Here is a 25,537-nt window from a genome sequence, read left to right as displayed (position 1 = left end):
TCATCCGCAAACAGTGACAGTTTTACTTCTTCTTTTCCAATTTGTATTCCTTTTATTTCTTTTTCTTCTCTGATTGCCGTGGCTAGGACTTCCAGAACTATGTTGAATAATAGTGGTGAGAGTGGACATCCTTGTCTCGTTCCTGATCTTAGAGGAAATGCTTTCAGTTTTTCACCATTGAGAATGATGCTTGCTGTGGGTTTGTCATATATGGCCTTTATTATGTTGAGGTAGGTTCCCTCTATGCCCACTTTCTGGAGAGTTTTTATCAGAAATGGGTGTTGAATTTTGTCAAAAGCTTTTTCTGCATCTATTGAGATGATCATATGGTTTTTCTTCTTCAATTTGTTAATATGGTGTATCACATTGATTGATTTGCGTATATTGAAGACTCCTTGCATCCCTGGGATAAATCCCACTTGATCGTGGTGTATGATCCTTTTAATGTGTTGTTGGATTCTGTTTGCTAGTATTTTGTTGAGGATTTTTGCATCTATATTCATCAGTGATATTGGTCTGTAATTTTCTTTTTTTGTAGTGTCTTTGTCTGGTTTTGGTATCAGGGTGATGGTGGCCTCATAGAATGAGTTTGGGAGAGTTCCTTCCTCTGCAATTTTTTGGAAGAGTTTGAGAAGGATGGGTGTTAGCTCTTCTCTAAATGTTTGATAGAATTCACCTGTGAAGCCATCTGGTCCTGGACTTTTGTGTGTTGGAAGATTTTTAATCACAGTTTCAATTTCATTACTTGTGATTGGTCTGTTGATATTTTCTGTTTCTTCCTGATTCAGTCTTGGAAGGTTATACCTTTCTAAGAATTTGTCCATTTCTTCCAGGTTGTCCATTTTATTGGCATAAAGTTGCTTGTAGTAGTCTCTTAGGATGTTTTGTATTTCTGCGGTGTCTGTTGTAACTTCTCCTTTTTCATTTCTGATTTTATTGATTTGAGTCCTCTCCCTCTTTTTCTTGATGAGTCTGGCTAATGGCTTATCAATTTTGTTTATCTTCTCAAAGAACCAACTTTTAGTTTTATTGATCTTTGCTATTGTTTTCTTTGTTTCTATTTCATTTATTTCTGCTCTGATCTTTATGATTTCTTTCCTTCTGCTAACTTTGGGTTTTGTTTGTTCTTCTTTCTCTAGTTTCTTTAGGTGTAAGGTTAGATTGTTTACTTGAGATTTTTCTTGTTTCTTTAGGTAGGCTTGTATAGCTATAAACTTCCCTCTTAGAACCGCTTTTGCTGCATCCCATAGGTTTTGGGTCGTCGTGTTTTCATTGTCATTTGTCTCTAGGTATTTTTTTATTTCCTGTTTGATTTCTTCAGTGATCTCTTGGTTATTTAGTAACGTATTGTTTAGCCTCCATGTGTTTGTCTTTTTTACGTTTTTTTCCCTGTAATTCATTTCTAATCTCATAGCGTTGTGGTCAGAAAAGATGCTTGATATGATTTCAATTTTCTTAAATTTACTGAGGCTTGATTTGTGACCCAAGATGTGATCTATCCTGGAGAATGTTCCGTGTGCACTTGAGAAGAACGTGTAATCTGCCGTTTTTGGATGGAATGTCCTATATATATCAATTAAATCTATCTGGTCTATTGTGTCATTTAAAGCTTCTATTTCCTTATTTATTTTCATTTTGGATGATCTGTCCATTGGCGTAAGTGAGGTGTTAAAGTCCCCCACTATTATTGTGTTACTGTTGATTTCCTCTTTTATAGCTGTTAGCAGTTGCCTTATGTATTGAGGTGCTCCTATGTTGGGTGCATATATATTTATAATTGTTATATCTTCTTCTTGGATTGATCCCTGGATCATTATGTAGTGTCCTTCCTTGTCTCTTGTAACATTCTTTATTTTAAAGTCTATTTTATCTGATATGAGTATAGCTACTCCAGCTTTCTTTTGATTTCCATTTGCATGGAATATCTTTTTCCATCCCCTCACTTTCAGTCTGTATGTGTCCCTAAGTCTGAAGTGGGTCTCTTGTAGACAGCATATATATGGGTCTTGTTTTTGTATCCATTCAGCCAGTCTATGTCTTTTGGTTGGGGCATTTAATCCATTCACGTTTAAGGTAATTATCGATATGTATGTTCCTATGACCATTTTCTTAATTGTTTTGGGTTTGTTTTTGTAGGTCCTTTTCTTCTCTTGTGTTTCCCACTTAGAGAAGTTCCTTTAGCATTTGTTGTAGAGCTGGTTTGGTGGTGCTGAATTCTCTTAGCTTTTGCTTGTCTGTAAAGCTTTTGATTTCTCCATCAAATCTAAATGAGATCCTTGCTGGGTAGAGTAATCTTGGTTGTAGGTTCTTCCCTTTCATCACTTTAAGTATATCATGCCACTCCCTTCTGGCTTGCAGAGTTTCTGCTGAGAAATCAGCTGTTAACCTTATGGGGGTTCCCTTGTATGTTATTTGTCGTTTTTCCCTTGCTGCTTTCAGTAATTTTTCTTTGTCTTTAATTTTCGCCACTTTGATTACTATGTGTCTCGGCGTGTTTCTCCTTGGGTTTATTCTGTATGGGACTCTCTGCGCTTCCTGGACTTGGGTGGCTATTTCCTTTCCCATGTTAGGGAAGTTTTCGACTATAATCTCTTCAAATATTTTCTCTGGTCCTTTCTCTCTCTCTTCTCCTTCTGGGACCCCTATAATGCGAATGTTGTTGCGTTTAATGTTGTCCCAGAGGTCTCTTAGGCTGTCTTCATTTCTTTTCATTCTTTTTTCTTTAGTCTGTTCCGCAGCAGTGAATTCCACCATTCTGTCTTCCAGGTCACTTATCCGTTCTTCTGCCTCAGTTATTCTGCTATTGATTCCTTCTAGTGTAGTTTTCATTTCAGTTATTGTATTGTTTATCTCTGTTTGTTTGTTCTTTAATTCTTCTAGGTCTTTGTTAATCATTTCTTGCATCTTCTCAATCTTTGCCTCCATTCTTATTCCGAGGTCCTGGATCATCTTCACTATCATTATTCTGAATTCTTTTTCTGGAAGGTTGCCTATCTCCACTTCATTTAGTTGTTTTTCTGGGGTTTTTTTCTTGTTCCTTCATCTGGTACATAGCCCTCTGCCTTTTCATCTTCTCTGTGTTTCTGTAACTGTGGTTTTTGGTCCACAGGCTGCAGGATTGTAGTTTTTCTTACTTCTGTTGTCTGCCCTCTGGTGGTTGAGGCTAAGAGGGTTGATGGGAGGCTCTGGTGGTGGGTAGAGCTGACTGTTGCTGTGGCGGTCAGAGCTCAGTAAAACCTTAATCCACTTGACTGTTGATGGGTGGGGCTGGGTTCCCTCCCTGTTGGTTGTTTTGCCTGAGGCAACCCAACACTGGAGCCTACCCGTGCTCTTTGGTGGGATTAATGGCAGACTCTGGGAGGGCTCACACCAAGGAGAACTTCCCAGGACCTCTGCTGCCAGTGTCCTTATCCCCACGGTGAAACAGAGCCACCACTTGTCTCTGCAGGAGACCCCCCAACACCAGCAGGTACGTCTGGTTCAGTCTCCCCCAGGGTCACTGCTCCTTCCCCTGGGTCCCGATGCACACATTACTTTGTGTGTGCCCTCCAAGAGTGGGGTCTCTGTTTCCCCCAGTCCTGTCACAGTCCTGCAATCAATTCCCACTAGACTTCAAAGTCTGATTCTCTAGGAATTCCTCCTCCCGTTGCCAGACCCCCAGGTTGGGAAGCCTGACATGGGGCTCAGAACCTTCACTCCAGTGGGTGGACTTCTGTGGTATAAGTGTTCGCCAGTGTGTGAGTCACCCACCCAGCAGTTATGGGATTTGATTTTACTCTGATTGCGCCCCTCCTACCGTCTCACTGTGGCTTCTCCTCTGTCCTTGGACGTGGGGTATCCTCCTTGGTGAAGTCCAGGGTCTTCCTGTCAATGATTGTCCAGCAGCCAGTTGTGATTCTGGTGCTCTCGCAAGAGGGAGTGAGAGCACGTCCTCCTACTCCGCCATCTTGGTTAATCTCTGCCTCCTTAGGTCTGTATTGATGTCTTTACAATACTAAATCTTTCTGTCAAAAACGTGGTTTATCTCTCCATTTATTTAGGTTTCATTTAGTGTCCCTCAGCAAGTTTTACATGTTTTTTAAATAAATTTATTTATTTATTTTTGGCTGCGTTGGGTCTTCATTGCTGTGCACGGGCTTTCTCTAGTTGTGGCGAGCAGTGGCTACTCTTCGTTGTGGTGCACGGGCTTCTCCTTGCAGTGGCTTCTCTTGTTGCAGAGCATGGGCTCTATGTGCGTGGTCTTCAGTAGCTGTGGCACGAGGGCTCAGTAGTTGTGGCTCGTGGGTTCTAGAGGGCAGGCTCGGTAGTTGTGGTGCACAGGCTTACTTGCTCCACGGCATGTGGGATCTTCCTGGATCAGGGCTCGAACCTGTGTCCCCTGCATTGGCAGGTGAGTTCTTAACCACTGCACCACAAGGGAAGTCCCACAGTGTTTTCCATAACATTCTTTTGTAATGTTTCCATAGCGTACATTTTGGAGGAAGTGTTAAATTTAACTTTTATTTATATTTACTTGTATACATCATAAATATTATTTCAATTGCTATTAGAGAAAAGAGTTTTTATTTATTTTTTTCTCTTATGTTTTCTGGTTAGTTACTACTAGAGTAACCCATTGTCCTAGTTTACTAACACCTGCTATATACATACCCATTCCATTGTCCCATTGTCCTGATTTGAATAATGAATTACATGGTGACCCTAGTTATTACCAACTTAGAATTTCTTTCGTTTTCAATTAACAGAAAAGTTCACCAGTGTTTTATTAAACAAATACGAGGTTTATTTATCTCATAACAGGAAATCTGCAGGCAGGCGGTCCATGGCTGGTGCAGCAGCTCCATACTGTCTTCAGGAACCCAGCCTTTTTGGTTTTCTCCTCCACTGTCGTTAGCGCGTACCTTTCATTCTTGTTTGTAAGATGGTTGCTGTACCTTCTGGTATTGTTTCTGTCTTCCAAGCAGAAAGAAAGGAATAAAAATCAAGAGCAGGATGGATTTTTATCCCCCCCCAACCCCTCCAGGAAGAACGAGTTCCCCAGCAACTTTAACCTACATTTGGTTTACCAGCACTGTGACACATGGCCATGTCTAGTTGCAGAGGAGAATAAGGGGAATCAAGAATTGAATGCATAATTTAAACATTTAAACTTTATCCTGTAGACAGTTAAATGTTACTCAGGGTTTTCAGCAGTGCTATGACATAACGAAATGGATGGATTAGAAAGATTCATCAGGACGTGATCTGCAGAATGAATTAGTTGGGCAAATGACTCTGAAGGCAAAGAAAGCTTAGCAAATTGATTAAAGGAAAGAAGAGAAAAGATCACTGATCCAGTTAGAGTGCTCATCTAGCCAATCAGACTATTATAATAATAGTAACCGTTTGGAGCAGATTAGTAACCTTGAGAATAGAAAGGAGAAATAGCTTATACCAGTGACTCTCAAGCAAGACTGGCTGATCATTAAATTTGGAGAACTGAGGAGATCAGTCTTCTTTAATTCTAAAACGTTTAATCTGGGAAAATGGGTGACTAAGGATACATTTAGGGTATTAGAGTATTTCAAACAGTATTTAAAAAATTCTCTTGGATGACTTATTGATAAGTTTGGTAAGGCAGCAGTGTAAGTCAGATAGCCCAATCATATTTATTTATTTATTTATTTTTGGCTGCTTTGGGTCTTTGTTGCTGTGCATGTGCTTTCTGTAGTTGTGGAGAGCAGGGGCTACTCTTAGTCACAGTGCGTGGATTTCTCATTGCAGTGGCTTCTCTTTGTTGCAGAGTATGGGCTCTAGGCGTGCAGGCTTCAGTAGTTGTGGCTTGCGGGCTCAGTAGTTGTGGCTCGCGGGCTGTAGAGCACAGGCTCGGTAGTTGCGGTGCACAGGCTTACTTGCTCTGCAGCATGTGGGATCTTCCCCAAAGAGGGCTCAAACCGGTGTCCCCTGCATTGGCAGGCGGATTCTTAACCACTGCGCCATCAGGGAAGTCTCCATATTTTACTGTTTTGATTTTCATAGTCATGAATGGGCTAAGTATCAGCACTAGAAACTAGAAAACATGCCATCTACCTGTCAGAAACGTTGATGTTCTTCAATTAAATATGGTTTGGATGGTGCTGAAATGAAGCCTTAGAACGCTAACTCCTGACTTCTCAGTTGTGACTGACCAGAGGGGATCCCTAACAGAACTCTGGTTATGGCTTCTTCAGATTAGAAGTATATGGTACAGTCTTTCTGGCCTGTTATCACAGGGGAAGACATTAAGTTTTCCTAATAGAGCAAGCCCAAAATAGGCTTGAAACTCAAACTAGAAAAGAAAGGGCAGCCCTAAAGGTTTCTTGATCCACATCTTAATTTTGGCATGAATAGTCAAAACTACAATGAAACTTTTCTGCCCACGTTTGATATTTCATGTTAGGATAGCCTTGGACTCTGGCTGTGATTCATAGAACATTCTCTTCATTTTGCTACTTCTTGGAGTCAATAATGAAATGTTAGAGAAAAGGTTAAAATTTTCTACATCCCTGTATTTAAGCCTGAAAGATTAAAATATGGGTCTGCACAACTCTGCCAAACTCAGTAACCTTGTCTTTAATCATAAGCCAGCATAGACCTCAATCCTTAACAGTGATTCTTAACCAATCTCCTGAAAGCAAGCATTCTTCTTTTCCAGAGAAATGGACACATGTTGATACTCAAAATTTTCCTTAAAGGAACAGGAGCCCTTGATAAAAAAGTAGAATCAGACTTTCCAACAAACAGAACCCTTGTAATTGTAAAATAGTGCTGCAGGTCAAGCCTTTGCAAACACAAGACAAACAAGACTTAAAAAATTTTAATTTACTGTTTTCAGCAAGATTCATGGGGACATTACATCTAAAACCTAGAGCAAGCAGCCAGCTTAGATTTAAGAAGACTGAATGGAAACAAAAGCAGTGCTGGGAAGCAGTGAACAGTGGTTTGAGTGTTATGGAAAATCTAATGAATAACAAAGAGATAAAACTGCAGAGATACAAGCAATTCAGAAGAGAGTTTATTTTTATTTTATTTTTATTTATTTTTTTTAATTTTTTTTTTTTTTTTAGTTTTATTTTAATTCAGAAACTATTTCTTGAACATCTGTTATGTGTCTGGCAGTATGGTACATGCAGAAGATGCAGTGATGAACGAGGCAGATGTGCTTCCATTCTTCTTAGAACTTATTGTCTATTAGGGAAGGTTAAAAAGTCTAAAATGATTAAGAGGAAAGGCATGGTGGATACATCTAGGAGACCCAATCTGCATATAACTGGAATTCCAGAAAGAGAACATCACTTAAAAACTGGTGAAGATGTTAATTTTCATAGTTATAAAGGTGCAAGCTATAGTGATCCAGGCAGAAACAGTATAAACGTAAAAAGTAGACTAGCCTCAGATAGCCAAGCAACACATTCTCAAGGTTGAGTGGAAAAAAGGATTGATTGTAATGCAGTACATGCATTTCAAGTCAAATCCCAAGTTGTATGCTAGGATGGTATTCTCAGACATGTATGGGCTCGAAGAACATTTCATCTGTCTTATCTTTCTGAAAATACTACTATCAAAATGAACAACTTAAGAAATGGAGAAATTAATATAAAATGATTGGTGATGAGTAATGAAACCATTTAAGCATAAAGATCCAAATAGTCATTTGTATCTTTATAAAATAACATAAATTGTAAAAAAAAAAAATTACTTAAAATTAAAAACAATAATAATTTTGGTCTAAAATATGTCATCAGAAATGGGCATGGGGACTTCCCTGATGGTGCAGTGGTTAAGAATCCGCCTGCCAATGCAGGGGACACGGGTTCAAGCCCTGGTCCAGGAAGATCCCACATGCTGTGGCGCAACTAAGCCCGTGCGCCACAACTACTGAGCCTGCGCTCTAGAGCCTGCAAGCCACAACTACTGAAGCCCGCGCACCTAGAGTCTGTGCTTCACAACAAAAGAAGACACTGCAATGAGAAGTCTGCACACCGCAACAAAGAGTAGCCCCTGCTCGCCACAACTAGAGAAGGCCCGCGCGGAGCAACAAAGACCCCACGCAACCTAAAATAAATAAATAAATACATAAAAAATTTTTTTAAAGTGGCATGTAAGCCAAGTTGTAAGGGCTTTTAAATTTATACAGAAGAAATCAGTGGTTTCACATTTCTTTTAAAACTAAAGATACCTATTAGTAGAATAAAAGTAGGAGGATGATTATCTTCTAAACCATTGGGGTGAGGAAGATGTTTGGGATAAAATCCCATATAGAACAAAAGGAAATGGCAAGGATGCCCCAAAAGAACAGAAACATAAAATAACATGACAACAATTATTGTTAAGTTCAGATCAGTTTAACACATTTATTGAATGTTCACTAATTGCCAAGCATGATTTTAGGCACCAGTGATAGTGAAGAGGAGAAAGACCACAAGGAAATTAAACATATATATATATACTATGTCTATTAACAACGAGTGCTGTGGAGGAAAGTAACAGAAAAGGGAAATAGAAGTGCTCTTTTTGGGGAATGAGGAGCCGTGCAACTTTCAATAAGGTAGTTATAGAAGGTCTCATTGAATAGGTGATATTTGAACAGACACATAAGGAGGTGAAGGAGCAAACTGTTCCTTGGATTGAGAGCATTCCAGAGAAGGAACAGCAACTGCGAAAGGCCTCTCAGGTCCATGCCTATGTAGTTTGTTTTGTTTGAGAAGTATAAAGGATGCTTAGGATTGGAAGTAGAGAAGGATAGGGAGAAGTATATGGTAGTTTGGGGGTAGAGAGTGCATGGAATGTGTGGTGTAAACGCTTAAGTATTAGCTTTTTCTCTGAGTGTGATGAAAGGTTTTGAGTTTAGGAATGGCAAGATCAACCTGGTTCTGTGTTTAATATGGAGTGAGGGTGGGTGAAAAGGCAAAGACAGAAGCAGGGACCATTATGAGTCTATTATAGTAATTAAAGGAAAAGATGGTCGTAGATTGGACCAGAGTGATAGCAGTTAGACATCAGAAATATTACAGCACTATTTGAAATAATGTTTTTGAAAGGTAGTGATAAGAAAATGTAGATAAGTGATAAAAGGCAGGATGTAAAATTACACTGTATGATCACAAATTGAAGAATTTCTATCTATAAATAGAAAATGGTGATTAGCATTTATACTTTAGGGTAGGAATATTTTAGATTTATGTACGTGTGTGTGTGTTCTTATGCTTTTGTGTATTTTCTAAATGGTTTTTTATAATTGGGGAAGAAACTAAATTTTTCAAAATATTTTTCTTTCATAGAACAAAGAGGTGAAGAAAAAGATATCAGATTCAAAGAAAACATCTGCATCTACTTTAAAGTAAGTAATTCCATCATCTCCAATGTGAGAATGACTACGCATATGAATTAAAATTTTTTAATTTTTACAATGACATTTTTAATATATTTTATCATCCTGACTTCAGTTTAAATGGGACATCATTCAAACTGAATTATTTTAAACTTTTTTAATTTTAAGCTTTGCATCTTTAGAAGTTTTAGAAGTTAGAATTTTATTCTTTGCTAAATTTTTTTCTCCTTTTAATAGAAAAGAGACAGACGCTTCCAAGGCTGTTGAAACTGTGACTTCAGCTTCTGCTAGTAAGTTGTTACTTTCAGTACTCCTCCAAATGAGTATGTTTTGTCAGATGACTAGAAACTTCTTGTAAGATGATGCTAGGAAAACATTATTCATTGTGCTTTAGGAGAAGGGGGACCCACACTGGCCCCTGTATTAAGCTAATGGTTAATATTAAGCAGTTTAATTATGAAATCTCTTGTGGAATAAATATAAGGACTCAATGAGATAATGTATGCAAAATACCTATCGTAGTTACATAGTTAACAGCTATTTAGGTTAATTTTGCAGTATCTGTCTCCATTCCCTCCCAGTAAACTGACAAGACAAAACATAAAGGTATGTTAAGATTGCTTGTGTGGTCCTCTTTGATTTTGAAAGTCTGCTAAGGACCAAAAAGTAAACAAAAAGACTAAACAGAAATAGGTGATATTACACTCATGTGTTAATTCTTTACACCCAGGCAAATACTTCAGGTCTTTATTATGAATCTAGCTAAATGAATTTTGCATACAATTTTAAACCCAGTTTATTTATTTTTTTCTCAGTCCATTTAGGATTGGAAATGTCAAGAGAAAAAAGTTATTGCCAAAACATACACTCTTGAATCTAGTAAATAGTGTGATAGTGAAGGACAAGACAGAAAGGCTGAAATAAACAATATATTAGGAAACTTAAATTGTGTTTCGTATGTTATCTTTTCAAAAGGTAGGTAGTTTATGGATTTATATTCAGAATAGATAAAGAGTTTTTGGTATTAGAGCTAATATTCAAGTGACTGGAAAATTGGATTGTGTAGCATATCTCAATTTTCCATAATGTTTAGTTGGATAGTGTTCTGAAGTTATTGGAAGTTAGTGGAGGTGACTATGAGTGGCTTCTGGAAGGCAATAAATTTTTACTAAAGTTTTAAATGTGAACGTGTAAACGGATAATGTTTAGAGGCAGAAGATTACTTCAGTTAGGGAGATAACATAAAAAAGGTAACAGAAAGGCCTTGAAGAGTAGTGCTGGGGTGTTTTTTAATTTGACCCCATTAACAGCATTTCTCAAAATGTGTTGCGTGAAAGACTTATTCATAGAACATGTTTTGGATCAGGTAAAGTTCAGGATATGTATTATACCTTTTTTTTTCCTTTATAAAATAATCCACAAACACATTCACTTTATGAAATCCTGCAGGAAAGAAACTTATTTAACTTTGTTTAACCCACTGTTTCCAAAGCTTGGATAAGTGCACCCCATTTTTTCTGTGTAAGACCTAGTAATAATTGGTACAAACTCTGGGAAATTTCCTTAGAGAATAAAGAACCACTAGTTGTTTAGGATTCTCATGTAGATTGGATACATGGAGTGATTGAAAAAGCCTATTGAGAAAACATTTGGGATTCACTTTCAGGTAATTAGGACCTGATATTAAAAGGTTAATTTAAATGATCTGGGATGCTAAAATCTGAATTTTTATTATATAGAATTTTTTAGTGGAAAAAATATAAAAATTTAAAAAATAATTTAAAAATTTCAAGGTTTCAGGGAGGATGGAGTTTTCTTTTTTTTTTTTTTTTAAGGATTTTCTTATTTATTTATTTATTTATTTATTTATTTTTGGCTGTGTTGGGTCTTCGGTTCGTGCGAGGGCTTTCTCCAGTTGCGGCAAGCGGGGGCCACTCTTCATCGCGGTGCGGGGACCGCTCTTCATCGCGGTGCGCGGGCCTTTCTCTATCGCGGCCCCTCCCGTCGCGGGGCACAGGCTCCAGACGCGCAGGCTCAGCAATTGTGGCTCACGGGCCCAGCTGCTCCGTGGCATGTGGGATCTTCCCAGACCAGGGCTCGAACCCGTGTCCCCTGCATTAGCAGGCAGATTCTCAACCACTGCGCCACCAGGGAAGCCCAGGATGGAGTTTTCTAGATGAATGTGGTCATGTTGATTATAATAAAATTTAGCTGCAGTGATTTCTTTGAACTGGGGGAGAACATTGCTGAATATCAGGTATCAAGGAATATCTATTGGAGATATCATTTAGTCAATCACATGGCATTGAAAGTGGGATACTTAGGAAAATTTTTTGTTAAGTTTAAGGTCTGAAATTTGGGAATGGCCCTAACATAATAAAGGTAATGCGTAGGGGGAGAAGTGCTTCAAGTTAAGTACTTCCTCCCTTCGAATATAAATGTAGAAAGAAAGAGAGGAGCCCAAGGCTGAGAAAGTGTCAGGTGAGAAAGGTAAGATAGCTTTTTGAGATCAGCAATGTCAGATTGAAGAGGGATAGGAAGTCAGGGTAGTTTTAAAGAGAACTTTGGTTATAAGCACAAATCAAAAAGGATGTAGGAAAGTACAGGGAGGGAGCAAAAGCCTAATTTTATCAGAAAGGGAAACTTTAGAACTTTTACCCAGTGCTAATTACTTACTTACTGAGCACTCGGCTATATACCCATAATTAGAGGCGCTTTATAAAGTGGTTAGGATACATCAGAGTTATTTCTAAGTAGCTTATAGTTTAACTTGTGCCAGAAGACAGAAAACAAGGGAAAGAAACCTGCCGTGGTTACACTATTTATAGTAGGCAATTTGTTATCTCACTTAATATTTCAGACCACCCTATGAGTATAGTTCATACTGTTCTCGTTTGATAGATGAGGAAGCAGATTCAGAGAGGTTAAATGACTTACTCAAGGTCACATGGAAGAGTTAGGATTCAAACCCAAAACTGTATGCTTCCCAAGCTTTTCACCTATACTAAAGTACCTCTCTGAGAATGAAAACTTGTTCTATATCTCCTTTGATTGCTCTTCTTTTATCTTCCCTTCATTGTTTCCCTAAATGTCTGTTCCTCTTCTCATGTCCTACTTTTCTTGCTGGTCGATTTCTTTCCTTTCCATATCTTTAAGGACCAATGACATCTCCCATACATACATAAACCTCTTCTGCCCCCTCAAGTTTATGCCTCATTTTCTTGTATTATCTAACAACACCACTAGTTATCCAGTGTAGGAATCTGTTAGTAATCCTTTACCCTGTCTTGTCTTCTTTTTTGTCCCACCCAGTTCAAACTTAAATAACATCGTTCCTCTTCTCCTCCAATAGGTGGCTGATTCAAATTAGTTCTCTCTTGAATATACCTCAAATTATCTCACCTTTACTCCATCACAGATGTAAATGTTTTAGTTTAGACTCACATTTGAATTTTTGAAGATAGCCTCCCGACTGGCGATTTTTATTCTACTCTGCTCCGGTATTAACACTCTTGCCCTGAGGTCACTTTAAAGCAGATCTGATCATTCCACTCCTAGTGACCCACAGGGGAGAGCCCAAATTCTTCATAATGACCCCTTCCCCTTTGGCCCAGATGACTTTTTCAATCTCTTGTCACACAACTGTATATTATGTTTAAGCTACTCAGAACAGTTTATTTTCCAGCTGTGCTATTTCATTTCTTGTGTCTTTATGCTATCCATTTGTGTGGAATCATTGTCTAAATTCCAGTTAACTTCACTTAGTAAGCACTTATGAAGTAGCTATTTAGTAGGTGCCAGGCCTCGTGCAAGGTATTGAAAATACAAAGTCAATTAAGACTCCTTTTGGAGGGTCGAGGTGGGGCAAATTCTAATTTATCTTTTAAGGTCCATCTCAGATGAAGCTTCTTTGTGATACCTTCCCTGACTCTTAGGCAGTTGAATGCTCCCAACTCCCTCCTAGAAATACTGTATTGTGTACATTAAATCACTTGGTATTAATAGGTTGTTAATAAGTCTGTCTCTTTCACTTGGCTGGGTAAGGGAATATTTGTAGTTTTATTTTTCTGTACCTTAATATCTAATGTGGTGTAAGGGTTAATGAATAAATATTTGCTGGAGGAAGAGTATAGGGATACTCAAATCACATTTGTATTAGTGTTATAACTGAACCCATGGAAGGCAACTAGAGAGTATCATACTAAGTGAAGTAAGTCAGAAAGAGAAAAATAAATACCATATGATATCACTTATGTGGAGTCAAAAATATGACACAAATGAACCTATTTATGAAAGAGAAACAGAATCACGGACGTAGGGAATATGTGGTTGCCAAGGGGGAGGGAGTCAGGAGAGGGATGGATTGGGAGTTTGGGATTAGCAGATGCAAACTGGTGTACATAGACTGGATAAACAACAAGGTCCTACTGTATGGCACAGGAAACTGTATTCAGTAACCTGTGATAAACCATAATGGAAAAGAATATGAAAAAGAATGTATATATTTGTATAACTGAGTCACTTTGCTATATAGTGGTAATTAACACAACATTGTAAATCAGCTATACTTCAATAAAAAAAAATAACTGAACCCATGGAAAAACACATAGTGAACCAGAATTTTCTGATTTGTCATTCTTGATTTAATGATTTTTTTCTTCTGTAAGATTTTATTGGTTTCCGTTTTTTTTTTTTAAGTGCATGTCTTTTTATCTTTTCAATTCCCAGATGAAAATGACTTTTTTTGTTTCAGTCAGTTATTTCCCCAATAAAAGCACTCTGCCCAAATAGTTCCCACATGTGAGTTCCAGCAAACCTTAAAGGAAGTAATAACTCTAGTTCTGATTTCAACTATTCCATAGCATGCAGAGGAAAGGAAAACATTCTTTAAAAGGGAGTATGGAGGGAGGGGAAACAGGAAGGAAAAAACAGGCTAATACCAACATCGAATGCTGACAAAGATGCTGCACACTTAGCACAATGGCTAAAATAAGAAAATAGTAATACCAAATGCTATTGAAGATGTGGAGAAGCTTGTACATTGCTGGTGGGAATGTAAAATAGTATGGCCATTCTCGAAAAAAGTATTGTAGCTTTTTAACAAAACTAAACATGTGCTCACCATAGGACCCAGCAGTTACGCTCTTGGGCATTTATCTCAGGCAAGTGAATTACATTTCACAGAAAACCAGTACACAAATATTTATAGCCTCTGTATTAATAGACAAAAGCTGGGAACAACCCTAATGTCCTTCAGTAGGCGAATGGCTAAACAAACCGTGTTATGTCTGTAGCATGGAACACCTACCACTTAGCAATAAAAAGGAATGAATTATTGATACATACAACAACTTAGATGGATTACAGAGGAATTGTGCTGATTTAAAAAACTCAATCTAAAAAAATTATGTATTGTAAGCTTCTATTTACATAACATTCCTGAAATGATAAAATTAAAGAGATAGAGAACAGATTAGTGGTTGTCAGGGATTCTGGGGGAGGGAGGAGATGGCTCTTTCTATAATGGGTAGTAGGAAAGACCCTTGTGGTGGAACTGCTCTTTATCTTGACTGATGGTCACAGTAATCTACACGTATGTGATAAAATTTCATAGAACTAAATATACATTACGTGCATGCAATCTGGGGAAATTGGAATGTTTGTAAATTTTATCAATGTCAGTTTCCCGTTTATGATATAGTACTTAGTTATGCAAAATATTACCATTAGAGGAAACTCCTTGAAGGGTATATGTGATCTCTCCCTATTATTTCTTACAACTCCATGTGTATATACAGTAATCTCAAAATTAAAAGTTAGAGAAATGTTTTAAAATGCTGATAAAGCTATCGTAGTAAACTAGAATTATAGAACAATTTCACTTCTGAATATTTGATGTAAAGTTTTAAAGTAAAATTTTAGTGTCTGGAAGTACCTTAAATGAATAACATAGTATGCCCAAGATGGGGAGGGGGGTCATGTCAGAAGTATAAAGATGGTTCAAAATTAGGAAATCTGTCAATTCCATTTACTATATTAAATAGAGGGAGATAAATGCTGAGAAATTCTTAAAGTAGGTGACTACTTCCTTAATATGATAGTGTGTTTGTGTATATATACTTTATTTATTTATATACATAACAAATACACATATATCAAGTCAAAAGCCAGCATATGCTTAAGAGTTAAACAGTGGAAGCATTCCCATTAAAGTTAGGACCAAAACAAGGGATACTCATCATCACTTCTATGAGTTAAAATAAATATTGTTCTAAAACTAATAGCCATTAGCCGGTGCACTACAAGTCAAGAGGCATAAAAATTGGAAAGTATGATAAAACATTATTGTTTGCAAATATGTATGATGGAAAACCCAATATAATCTATTGAAATGCTATTAAATAATTAGCCATCCTAATTCTCTAAATTACTATAAAGTTTTAATTGCTTTATTACATAAAAAAGAACCATTCATACTAATATACTAATAAAATATTAATATACTAATATTAATATATTAATAAAATATTCCATTTATAATAATAAAAAAGGTAGAAGCTATGAAAAGAAAACTTTTAAATACTAAGAGGCATAAAATAAGGCTTAAATGAGAAAACAGCTCATTTTTGGATAGAAAGCCTCTCACCATTATAATATGCCTTTTTTTCCTATATTAAAAGATAAATATTAGGAACCTAATACCAGTAAAGATTTTTTGAATCTATATAAGCTGATAATAAAGTTTATACATAGAATAGACAAGAAAATTCTGCAAAGGAAGAGTAATTAGGACAGACCAGCACTAACAGATATTAAAATACATTACAAAGTTAAAAGATTTATATAGTTTCATCTAGTTGCATAAATAGACAAAAGATCAGTAGGACAGAATAGATTCCACGGATACTCCCCCAAACATATGGAATATCAGTAAATCATTATGGTAATATTTCAGATTAGCAGGGAAAAGATCAATTATTCATTAAATTGACTAGCCTCTTTGTGAAGTATATAGTTTATAGTATCAAAATAAATTACAGGGACTTCCCTGGTGGCGCAGTGGTTAAGAATCCACCTGCCAGTGCAGGGGACACGAGTTCGAGCCCTGCTCCGGGAAGATCCCACATTGCCGCGGAGCAACTAAGCCCGTGCGCCACAACTGCTGAGCCTGCGCTCTGCAGCCCGCGTGCCACAACTACTGAAGCCCGCACGCTTAGAGCCTGTGCTCCACAACAAGAGAAGCCACCGTAATGAGAAGACTGCGCACCTCAACGAAGAGTAGCCCCCGCTCGCCACAACTAGAGAAAGCCCGCGCACAGCAACGAAGACCCAACGCAACCAAATAAATTAATTAAATAAATAAACAAATAAATTACAACTGGATCAGAGATTTAACATGATACATAGACAGCAGTTAAAAGTATTGAAAGAAAATGTGGAGGGTTTTTTGGTTTGTTTTTAATTTCAGAATGAGAAAGTCCTCCCGTATCAGGAAGACACTGATTACATGAAAATGTTTTTGTATAAGTATTTCTCATAACTTTTTAAAAAGTTGTTACCTATATGATACAGATTAATTTTAGTGTATAAAGAACTCTAATAAAATCCTCAAAACCCAAAAGATAAATTGGCAAATATTAAGAATAGACAGATCACAAAAAAATAGAGATAAATTACACATATGAAAATTGACACAGCTTTACTTAAAATTTATGAAACAAAGATTAAATCATACTAGTTTCTAGCTCAGATTGGAGTGATTAATAACTTCTTTTACATACTGTGTTTGTGTGGAAATGGAAAGCCCCACTCTTGTATACTATTGATGGCAATATTAATTGGTACAACCTTTCTGGAGGACAATTTTATGTTTGTTAAAATTTAAATCTATCCCTTTGTCTCAGCAAGTCCATGGCTGAGAATTTGCCTATAGTTATAGTTCCATGGGCATACAAAGATGAGTATAAGGATGTTTCTTGCAGTGTTTTTACCAAAATTATGCTAAGTTAGCTCTTTCCTAAATCTAAGTGATGTTTTTTTAATGTGTTACTGATATATTTTTCTTGTTATTTTAGCCAAACCTGGACAAACCAAGACATCTGCAGCCAAAATAAATAAATCTTCAGGTATGTTTTCTATATTAAGATCCTAGACATGTTAACTTTAAATTATTTAAGCAGTTTTTATCAGTAGTCTTGGATCTCATGTGACACAGTGTGTGCTGAGTATATACCAATCTGTGAAATGTATAGTCATCTAGAAGTTTTGAGAAAGCAGGTTTAGTAGATAATGCTCTTTCCTTGCAGTGATTATCAAAATAAAATAATTTAACTGGCAAACTGTTTCTCATGATGAATATTGGTGATATTTCCACCTTTCTCTTTTATTGAGGTCTTCTCTGTTTACTTTCTTTTATAAACAAACTTACAGCAAATTATGTTCTCTTTGCATTTTTTATGGGCTATAGTGGATTTTAAAGTAATCATTAATTTTTTTCTCCTTCCCCTAGCATTTTCCCCATTTCTGTTTTTCTCCCATTTCTGCTAAATGCTGGTTAATTCAGAGTCATCTTTTTAAGAGGATAGAGATCAATGTATTAATTGTCTTTATAATGGTAGGAAGGAAAGGAAGCGGTCTTGAACCACTGTTAGTGGCAGATCCATAATTGTCATATAGTAGTTTCTTAGAAGCAGTAATCTGAGGGAGTCAGGTGTGGCTAGAAAACATGTTTTGAAGATGCACTTATTTAGCAAACAGTTTGATACTATTTTAATAGTAAGATTATAGGAGTCATTGGTGGAAATCTGGGGGAGTGGGTGCTAAAACCAGTAGCTTCCCCCTTGAGTGTTGGAAATTAATTCTAGATAGTTTTTCCTTAAGTTCTGGTACCCAACTAGAAGTAGTAAAGTGAATCAACTTGTGGTAGTAACATAGGATAGTGAAAGAAACACCTTAAGAGCTCACTGGGGCTAAGGTTACTGCAGTGTGACAAAACGGGAATGACTAAGAAATGACTGGTTGAGTGACAATCTATAAAGATTGGTATTTCTCTTTTTGAGCAAAAATTAAGGTCTGTCTTTGGATATAAAGGGTGGATTTGTAAACTATTCTGATTAAATTTTGCAGATGTCAGTAATTCTTTTTGTTTGTTTAATAACTTCAAAAGCATGATCATATTCTCACAAAAGGTCCTGTTAGGTAGTTAAGGCAGTTACCACCCTGGTTTATAAATGGGGAAACGTGCACAGAAATCAGTAAATTCCCCCAGACTTCACACCTTGACTTGGAATTCAACTTGAATTCACTGACTTGTGATCCTGGGCTTTTTCCTTATACTACCTTGCTCGTTGGGCATCCTGATTTTCAGAGCTAAACCTCCTGTTGCTCTCTGAATGAAAAAGTTTTTGACTCTGGTAATCTTTTTAGTGACACTTAGATGATCACAGTCTTTATAAACAACATCATTTTGGAATATAAGCAACAGTAATATACATATGTACAAAGAAGGGTCAGAACAGTTTAAATAATCCTGCTCAGATAGGGCCCATTAGGAATGAGTCAAAATAGTCTTTATGTGGCCTGACCATGATGTAGGTATTCTTAAGTGCTTTTTAATCAACTGGGAGCCAAGGAAGCATGAGCTGGGAGGTCCTCAATGTAACTGCTTTTGGAGCCATTAAAGTCATCGTGGGATTGTGTTTATATCCTTGAAGTTAGTAATTTTGCTTCTAATTACTAAGTTGATTCACACATTTAGAGATCTGTGTAACTGGCCTGAACGCTGTTTTTTAAGTACCCCAAAGGGGAGGTGAATTCTTATTTCAGTGATATTTTTCTTCCTAAAGAAATTATCATCTCTAATTTAGCAAATGACCTGTGTCCCTAAAGATGATAGCATTTTATGTTTTGAATAAAATATAGTTTGTTGCTCTTATATTCTTTGTGAGGTTCTTTGGGAATTGTTGATACTAGTTAAATAAATCAGTTTTGACTAAGCTTTTGTGATTTAGGGAAATCAGCGGGTTCTGTAAAATCTGTGGTAACAGTAGCTGCTAAAGGTAATAAAGCTTCAATCAAAACAGGTAAGACTGTTGGAAAAGAGAGGTTATATTAAGTTTATTCTTAATTCTGCGTTAAAGAATGTAATAAATATGATATCAAAAGCAAGTTTTAATTTGTAGTATGTAATAACATCTTGAAAAGTTTAGTAAATAATTCTTTGATATTTAGAACCTGACACATATAGGACTTTCGTTTTTTGATGCTTTGGTCTTTGACAGTATCTGCCATTGCAGATATATTTTTGTTTAGGAAACATTTCTGACAGCCGTATAATCATAGGTTGCTCTGCCACTTCCCCCCTGTTTAATCTTTTATTTACTCATTTTTTTAGAGCTGTCACTTCATAATACCTTCCCCAGCTTGTAAAATTCCTCTGATATTTGTTACTTTAAAGATTTTCTTTCCATGTTACAAGGATGTATCCTCCATAAAGAAATGGAACACTAAATTGTAACATGTTGAAAATAACATGATCCATTTATTAATATATTTTTCCAATTGACTAATGTAATTTTAAAGAATCTTTGTGGAAGTTATAAAATAATGATTTTTGTGTGTGTGATTATGGTGTGCTTTTGCCACATGAGGATTTAATAATTTGTGAATCATTAATAGCCCTCAACAAAAGTTGTATCTCAGTTTAAATTTGCTTTTAATCTTATTGGTAAACAGATACTGAAAATAAGTGGAAATAAGTATGTGGAAAAGAGCTGCTTTTATAATAAAGTTGAACTACTTATTTACTAATATATTAGTATGAAACATGCTAAATGACTGAATAGACCCTTAGAATAATGGTTCAACTCTACTTTTAAAAGCAAAATCTAGTGGAAAGAAGTCTCTAGAAGTCAAAAAGGCTGGAATTATCAAAAACAAAGACGCCAGTAAACCTGTGATTGTACCAGGTAAGCTTGAAATGCTGTCATGCAGTGCTTTCTTTTCATTCAATTCTATTGGTATACATTCTAGGTATATTTTGAAATTGTTGCTTAAGAATCTTCAAAAGGATTATTTGGTGTTTCAAAGGAAAACTGTATTAGCTTTGTCTTAAATCAGGTCAGCCTAAGGAGACTTGAAGTAACAAAATAAACTAGCTTAAGTTCCTGTTTAGATTCATTAGTTTAATTATATTAGTGTTTTTCTAGACTATTAAAGCAGACTATTTCATGCAGAAAACTCTGAAATAAAGATGAGTGTGGAAGTCAAAGCCACTGAAAATGGTGCTAAAGAAACTATTTCAGGTAGGTCAATAGAAATTTTATTTTGTTCTCTTATGTTTAAAGATAGAAAATTAAATTTTAGGAAAATAATTTTGTGTCTCATATATATTTTTTCAATACCAGAGTCATACCTAAGTGAAATTAAGAATATTATGATTCAGATCTTCACCTTGTCTCTTGATTAGTCTGAAATTTTGCTCTCAGAAGGAATAAAACAATGTATTATTGAAAAGTCAGTGTTACTTATGTAGCTATATCCTACTTAAATTCTCTAGTCTTTTACCCATTGTATACATTTTCATGTAGCTACTATTTAATCCATTGTGGAATAAAGTGGGATCTTGATAAATAAAGTATATCTGTGTGAATTCTTATTTTATTTTGTCTCTTAAGAAGCTGCTTTGGAGGCCACAGAAAATGAACCAGTTAACAAGGTCAGTTTTTATATTTTACTTATTTTTTTAAAGCTTAAGAAATTTTGACACAATGTATTTTTCTCACTATAAACCTAGGTAAAAAATACACAGATTTGGTATGGTGAAAAATCCTGGTCATTGGAGACTTTTAAAATATGGCTTGAGTTAAAAAAAATCTTGAGTTACAGAAATTTAGGTGCAGATTATCAATAAATGTACATGTTACTGAGGATTACTTTTCACTGAGAAGAAAATGTTAGGCCAGTTGGGTTTTTGAGTAGAAAACAGGTTGTCAAATTAGAACCAATGGAATTTTGTGAAATTTCTTTTTTCTTAGAAGCAAATTGGAGATACGTTAGTATTTAGAATACCATTTATTTTTTGTGTTTTTAGAGGAGCAAGTGGGGTTTGCAGTTCTATTTGAAGGGCATAAAGTTCACTTTATTGTTTTCGTGTGCTTATATCTGTTATTATGAATATATTAAGATTTCATTAATTTAGACTTTACTGGTTAAGATCTTGAGATCCTTCAGGTGCTCAGGATAAGTTTATTTTAGACTGGTTGCTCCATTCTTCGAGTAGTAACTTAAGTAAGTAGTATGTGTTAACTTACTGTTTTGTTTTAAGAAGAATATTGTAAAACACCAGTAGAGTATCTTAAATTTACTTACTGCACTTTAGAAGGAATCTTTTTTTTATATATATATAAATTTATTCATCTTATTTATTATTTTATTTTTGGCTGCGTTGGGTCTTCGTTGTTGCACGCGGGCTTTCTCTAGCTGTGGCGAGCAGGGGCTACTCTTTGTCGCAGTGTGCGGGCTTCTCATTGCGGTGGCTTCTCTTGTTGCAGAGCACGGGCTCTAGGCACGCAGGCTTCAGTAGTTGTGGCACACAACCTCAGTAGTTGTGGCTCGTGGGCTCAGTAGTTGTGGCACATGGGCTTAGTTGCTCTGCGGCATGTGGGATCTTCCCGGACCAGGGCTCGAACCCGTGTCCCCTGCATTGGCAGGCGGATTCTTAACCATTGTGCCACCAGTGAAGCCCAGGAATCATTTTTGAACACAATTTACTTGCTAGTTAAAAATCATTCTCAACTAGCTTATGAAAATTATAATGTCCCACCTTCCCCCACCAAAAGAAAAGTCACAAATTGCCAAATTTATGCCTTTGGGGATTTCACCAACATCCACTAAAGGAAAAGTTGGCATTTATGAGAGTCATCTTGAAGAATAAAATAGATCTGAGAGAAGAGAAGGCAGAAATGAAAGTATTTACTTTGTAGTGCGGATTGGGTTATGGGGTAAGGATCATAAGAGACTAGGTAAGCTTTTTTATATTGCCAACAAGGGATTATTTTACTCAGTAAGATAAAAGAATATGCACTGATTTGGAGCATGGGGATCTTAGCATCACAAGGCACAGGAATGGCAACAGTACATGAAAGGAAGGAGCTGTAGTCAGAGACGGGCAAACCTGTGTTTTTTTTTGTTTGTTTTGTTTTGTTTTTTTTAATTTTTGTATTTTATTTTATTTATTTTTTTTATACAGCAGGTTCTTCGTAGTTATCCATTTTATACATATTAGTGTATACATGTCACTCCCAGTCTCCCAATTCATCCCACCAGAACACCCCCCCACCACTCTCCCCCCCTTGTTCTCTACACTTACAGAGTGACGTTAAGTCAGAAAGAGAAAAACAAATATCATATATTAACGCATATATGTGGAACCTCGATAAACCAGTTTGCAGGGCAGAAATAGAGAAACCTGTGTTTTTAAATTTATTTTTAAGCAGTGGTTGCAGAAGAGAACTGAAGACCTTGACTAGATGACAGGTGGTATGACTGAAATATTCTGTGTACTTGAAGAGTGGAAAAGTGCATTTTGTTTTGTTTTTAATTTGTGGTTTAGACCAGCCTTCTGAATTAATCAGATTTAGTATTAAATATAATTTAAATACTAACATAACATATGATCTGCAGTGTAAATTTAAGTAAATATAACAGCAGTTAAGTTTTAATGTCAATTCTTAAATTGGTTTTGAAGGAAACAGAAGAAATTTGTGTGGTACTTATTTCTGATTTGCCTAATAAAGGATATTCTATTGAAGAAGTTTACAACCTAGTAAAACCATTTGGTGGTTTAAAGGATATTTTGATTTTATCATCTCATAAAAAGGTAAGAGTTGAAAATAGTTGTGAATTCATGTTGTCTGCAAGCACATTTTGAAAAACATTAACTTCACAAAACTAGGACAAAAGGGTTTAAGAGCAGCACCTCAGAATAAGCTGTCTCAAGTTAAGGCATTTTTAAAATATAAAACACAGATAATCCTTTATTTTAAAAATATATTATTCTAATCAGATGTAGTTTTACGATGGGAAGGATGGATTTCCCCATTAAAGTTTTGCTCAAACATTTACTTTAACAGAAAATACTTTACATCTGTAATATGTTAATACAAAGTTTTTTAAACAACTTATAAAATTTTGTTGAGCACTCTTTACTAGTATTTCTTTTTGTTTTTTTACCAGTTATACTCAAATGGGAAATAACCATTTTCAGACTCAGACTAGTGAAGTCATCAGTATTTAGAACAACCTAGATTTATCTGTATGTCTTCAGTTTTCTATAATGAGTATATATTGCTTTTGCAATTTAAAAACAAAACAAAATATTGTTAATAATGAACAACTTGTGGAAGGTATTTTATAGGAAGTGAAATTTCAGGGAAGTTTAAATAATGGAAACAACACCGTTAGAGTGGTGGGAAGTAGTGTTCTTACTATAGGAAGGAGTTAATGATCACTAGAGATTTTTGAGAGTCAAGCAAGTGTGCTTAAGAAAACAAAGTAGGAGGGGAGAGTAAGTGTAAGTAGTCACATGCAGTTTTACCTTATGTTAAAAGTAGATTATTTGAATGGTTGTACAACTCTATAAATGTATTAAAACCCATTAAATTATACACTTAAACAGGTGAATTTTATGATTTGTAAACTGTATTTCAATAAAGTGTTTTCTAAAAAGCACATTATTTGTAATGTTTAGAGATGGACAAGAATAAGAAAGAATACATTTTTTAATGTAAGAATTTTATGTGATGATACATTAAAATAGGGGAAAATTGTGGGAATCTAGGAATGAATAATTCAAATTCATACTTTGCATCATATACCAAAGTGGATGTGTATGTAGATAAATACAGAATCCAAATACAGAAAATCTAGATTATTTATGCCCAGTTTTGATTAGAGTTGAGTAGAATTATTTGGAGATTTAATTTAATTTAATTATTTGGAGATTTAATATTTTTCTAGATGTTATATGGAAAAATATCAGATTCAGTCATAAAAACATTTTAAACATTTGTGAAACTAAAATTAACATAAAGCAAAATGGAAATAAAAAATTTAAAATATTTATGTAAAATGAGAAACATGGTTCATATAAACATGCTATAAAATATTAGAAGTTTAATAAATTGGCAAATGACATAGATAATTTATTTTTAAAAATTACAACTATAAATAAAAATATGGACTATTTCCACCTCATTAACTATCAGACATATGGAAGAATGTTCAATCTCTTTACTTACCCAGGTATGAAAATTAAAACCAAAATGTATAGAGTTACAATTTTACACTTATGAAAACAACAAAATAAAAAATAACTTGGTAACCATTACATGTTTCTTTGATTCTTTCATTCCTCATATTTCTCATATTTTGTCAATCATTAAATTTATTTACTCAGGAAATGTTCATTAAATGTTTGCTACATGCTAGATACTGCTCTCGGTACTAAGGGTATAGTGATGAATAAGATAAATAAGATTTCCCTAGTGTCATTTACTACAATGTCCCTTATTTCTCTTTAGTATTGCCTTATGAGTTCAGTTATTCATTATTTCTTGGTTATGGTCGTAATGTTCTAAGGAATGCTTTTTTTATCTTAAAAACATTTACTAAGTTATTCATTTGACTCTTAAGTATTAAATTTTTTTAAGAAAAAGTAACTTAAGATTTATTTTTTCATTCTTGTAATTTGTATTTTAAAAGGCATTTATAGAAATAAATAGAAAATCTGCAGATTCTATGGTAAAATTTTATACCTGCTTCCCAATATCACTGGATGGAAATCAACTCTCAATAAGTATGGCTCCTGACAACATGAATTTAAAAGACGAGGTAAATAATAGACTTACCATCATATTTACTAGAATATTATTAAATTTTAAAATCAGATTTATTATAATCCGTTGTGTTTTCTAGTTTTCTTCTTTGGGTCACATATTTTCTCTCAAAACACTGAGAAAGCATCTTCCTGTTTCTCCATAGTTGCCCATCTCATAGTTTGAGAGTTACCTCCATATTGAGGGAATCCAATCCCTCATGTATGTTGGAATGGAAAAAAAGAGTTGAAAACAGTAGAGAACCCTATTCTTATCTCACTGCCATTATCTGTCATCCAAACTGGAATTCCAG

At 35.4% G+C, this 25,537-nt stretch overlaps 1 protein-coding gene across 10 annotated transcripts in view; it reads left to right on the top strand.

Moving 5' to 3' along the window:
- Positions 1–25,537, top strand: part of ZNF638 (zinc finger protein 638) — a 101,433-nt gene that overhangs the window by 53,016 nt on the left and 22,880 nt on the right. For all 10 annotated transcript variants that reach the window (XM_057557838.1, XM_057557839.1, XM_057557840.1 and 7 more), the window contains 9 exons: positions 9,300–9,358; positions 9,587–9,639; positions 17,425–17,475; positions 19,360–19,431; positions 20,230–20,316; positions 20,584–20,652; positions 21,025–21,065; positions 23,097–23,228; positions 25,112–25,240. In XM_057557838.1, the coding sequence (XP_057413821.1) occupies positions 9,300–9,358; positions 9,587–9,639; positions 17,425–17,475; positions 19,360–19,431; positions 20,230–20,316; positions 20,584–20,652; positions 21,025–21,065; positions 23,097–23,228; positions 25,112–25,240 (693 nt within the window). The remainder of the gene's footprint in view (positions 1–9,299; positions 9,359–9,586; positions 9,640–17,424; positions 17,476–19,359; positions 19,432–20,229; positions 20,317–20,583; positions 20,653–21,024; positions 21,066–23,096; positions 23,229–25,111; positions 25,241–25,537) is intronic.

Source organism: Balaenoptera acutorostrata, chromosome 12 (genome assembly GCF_949987535.1).
Source record: "Balaenoptera acutorostrata chromosome 12, mBalAcu1.1, whole genome shotgun sequence".
Classification (NCBI taxonomy): Eukaryota; Metazoa; Chordata; class Mammalia; order Artiodactyla; family Balaenopteridae; genus Balaenoptera; species Balaenoptera acutorostrata.
Note: the sequence above shows the minus strand (reverse complement) of the source record. Positions and strands in the feature narration are given on the sequence as shown.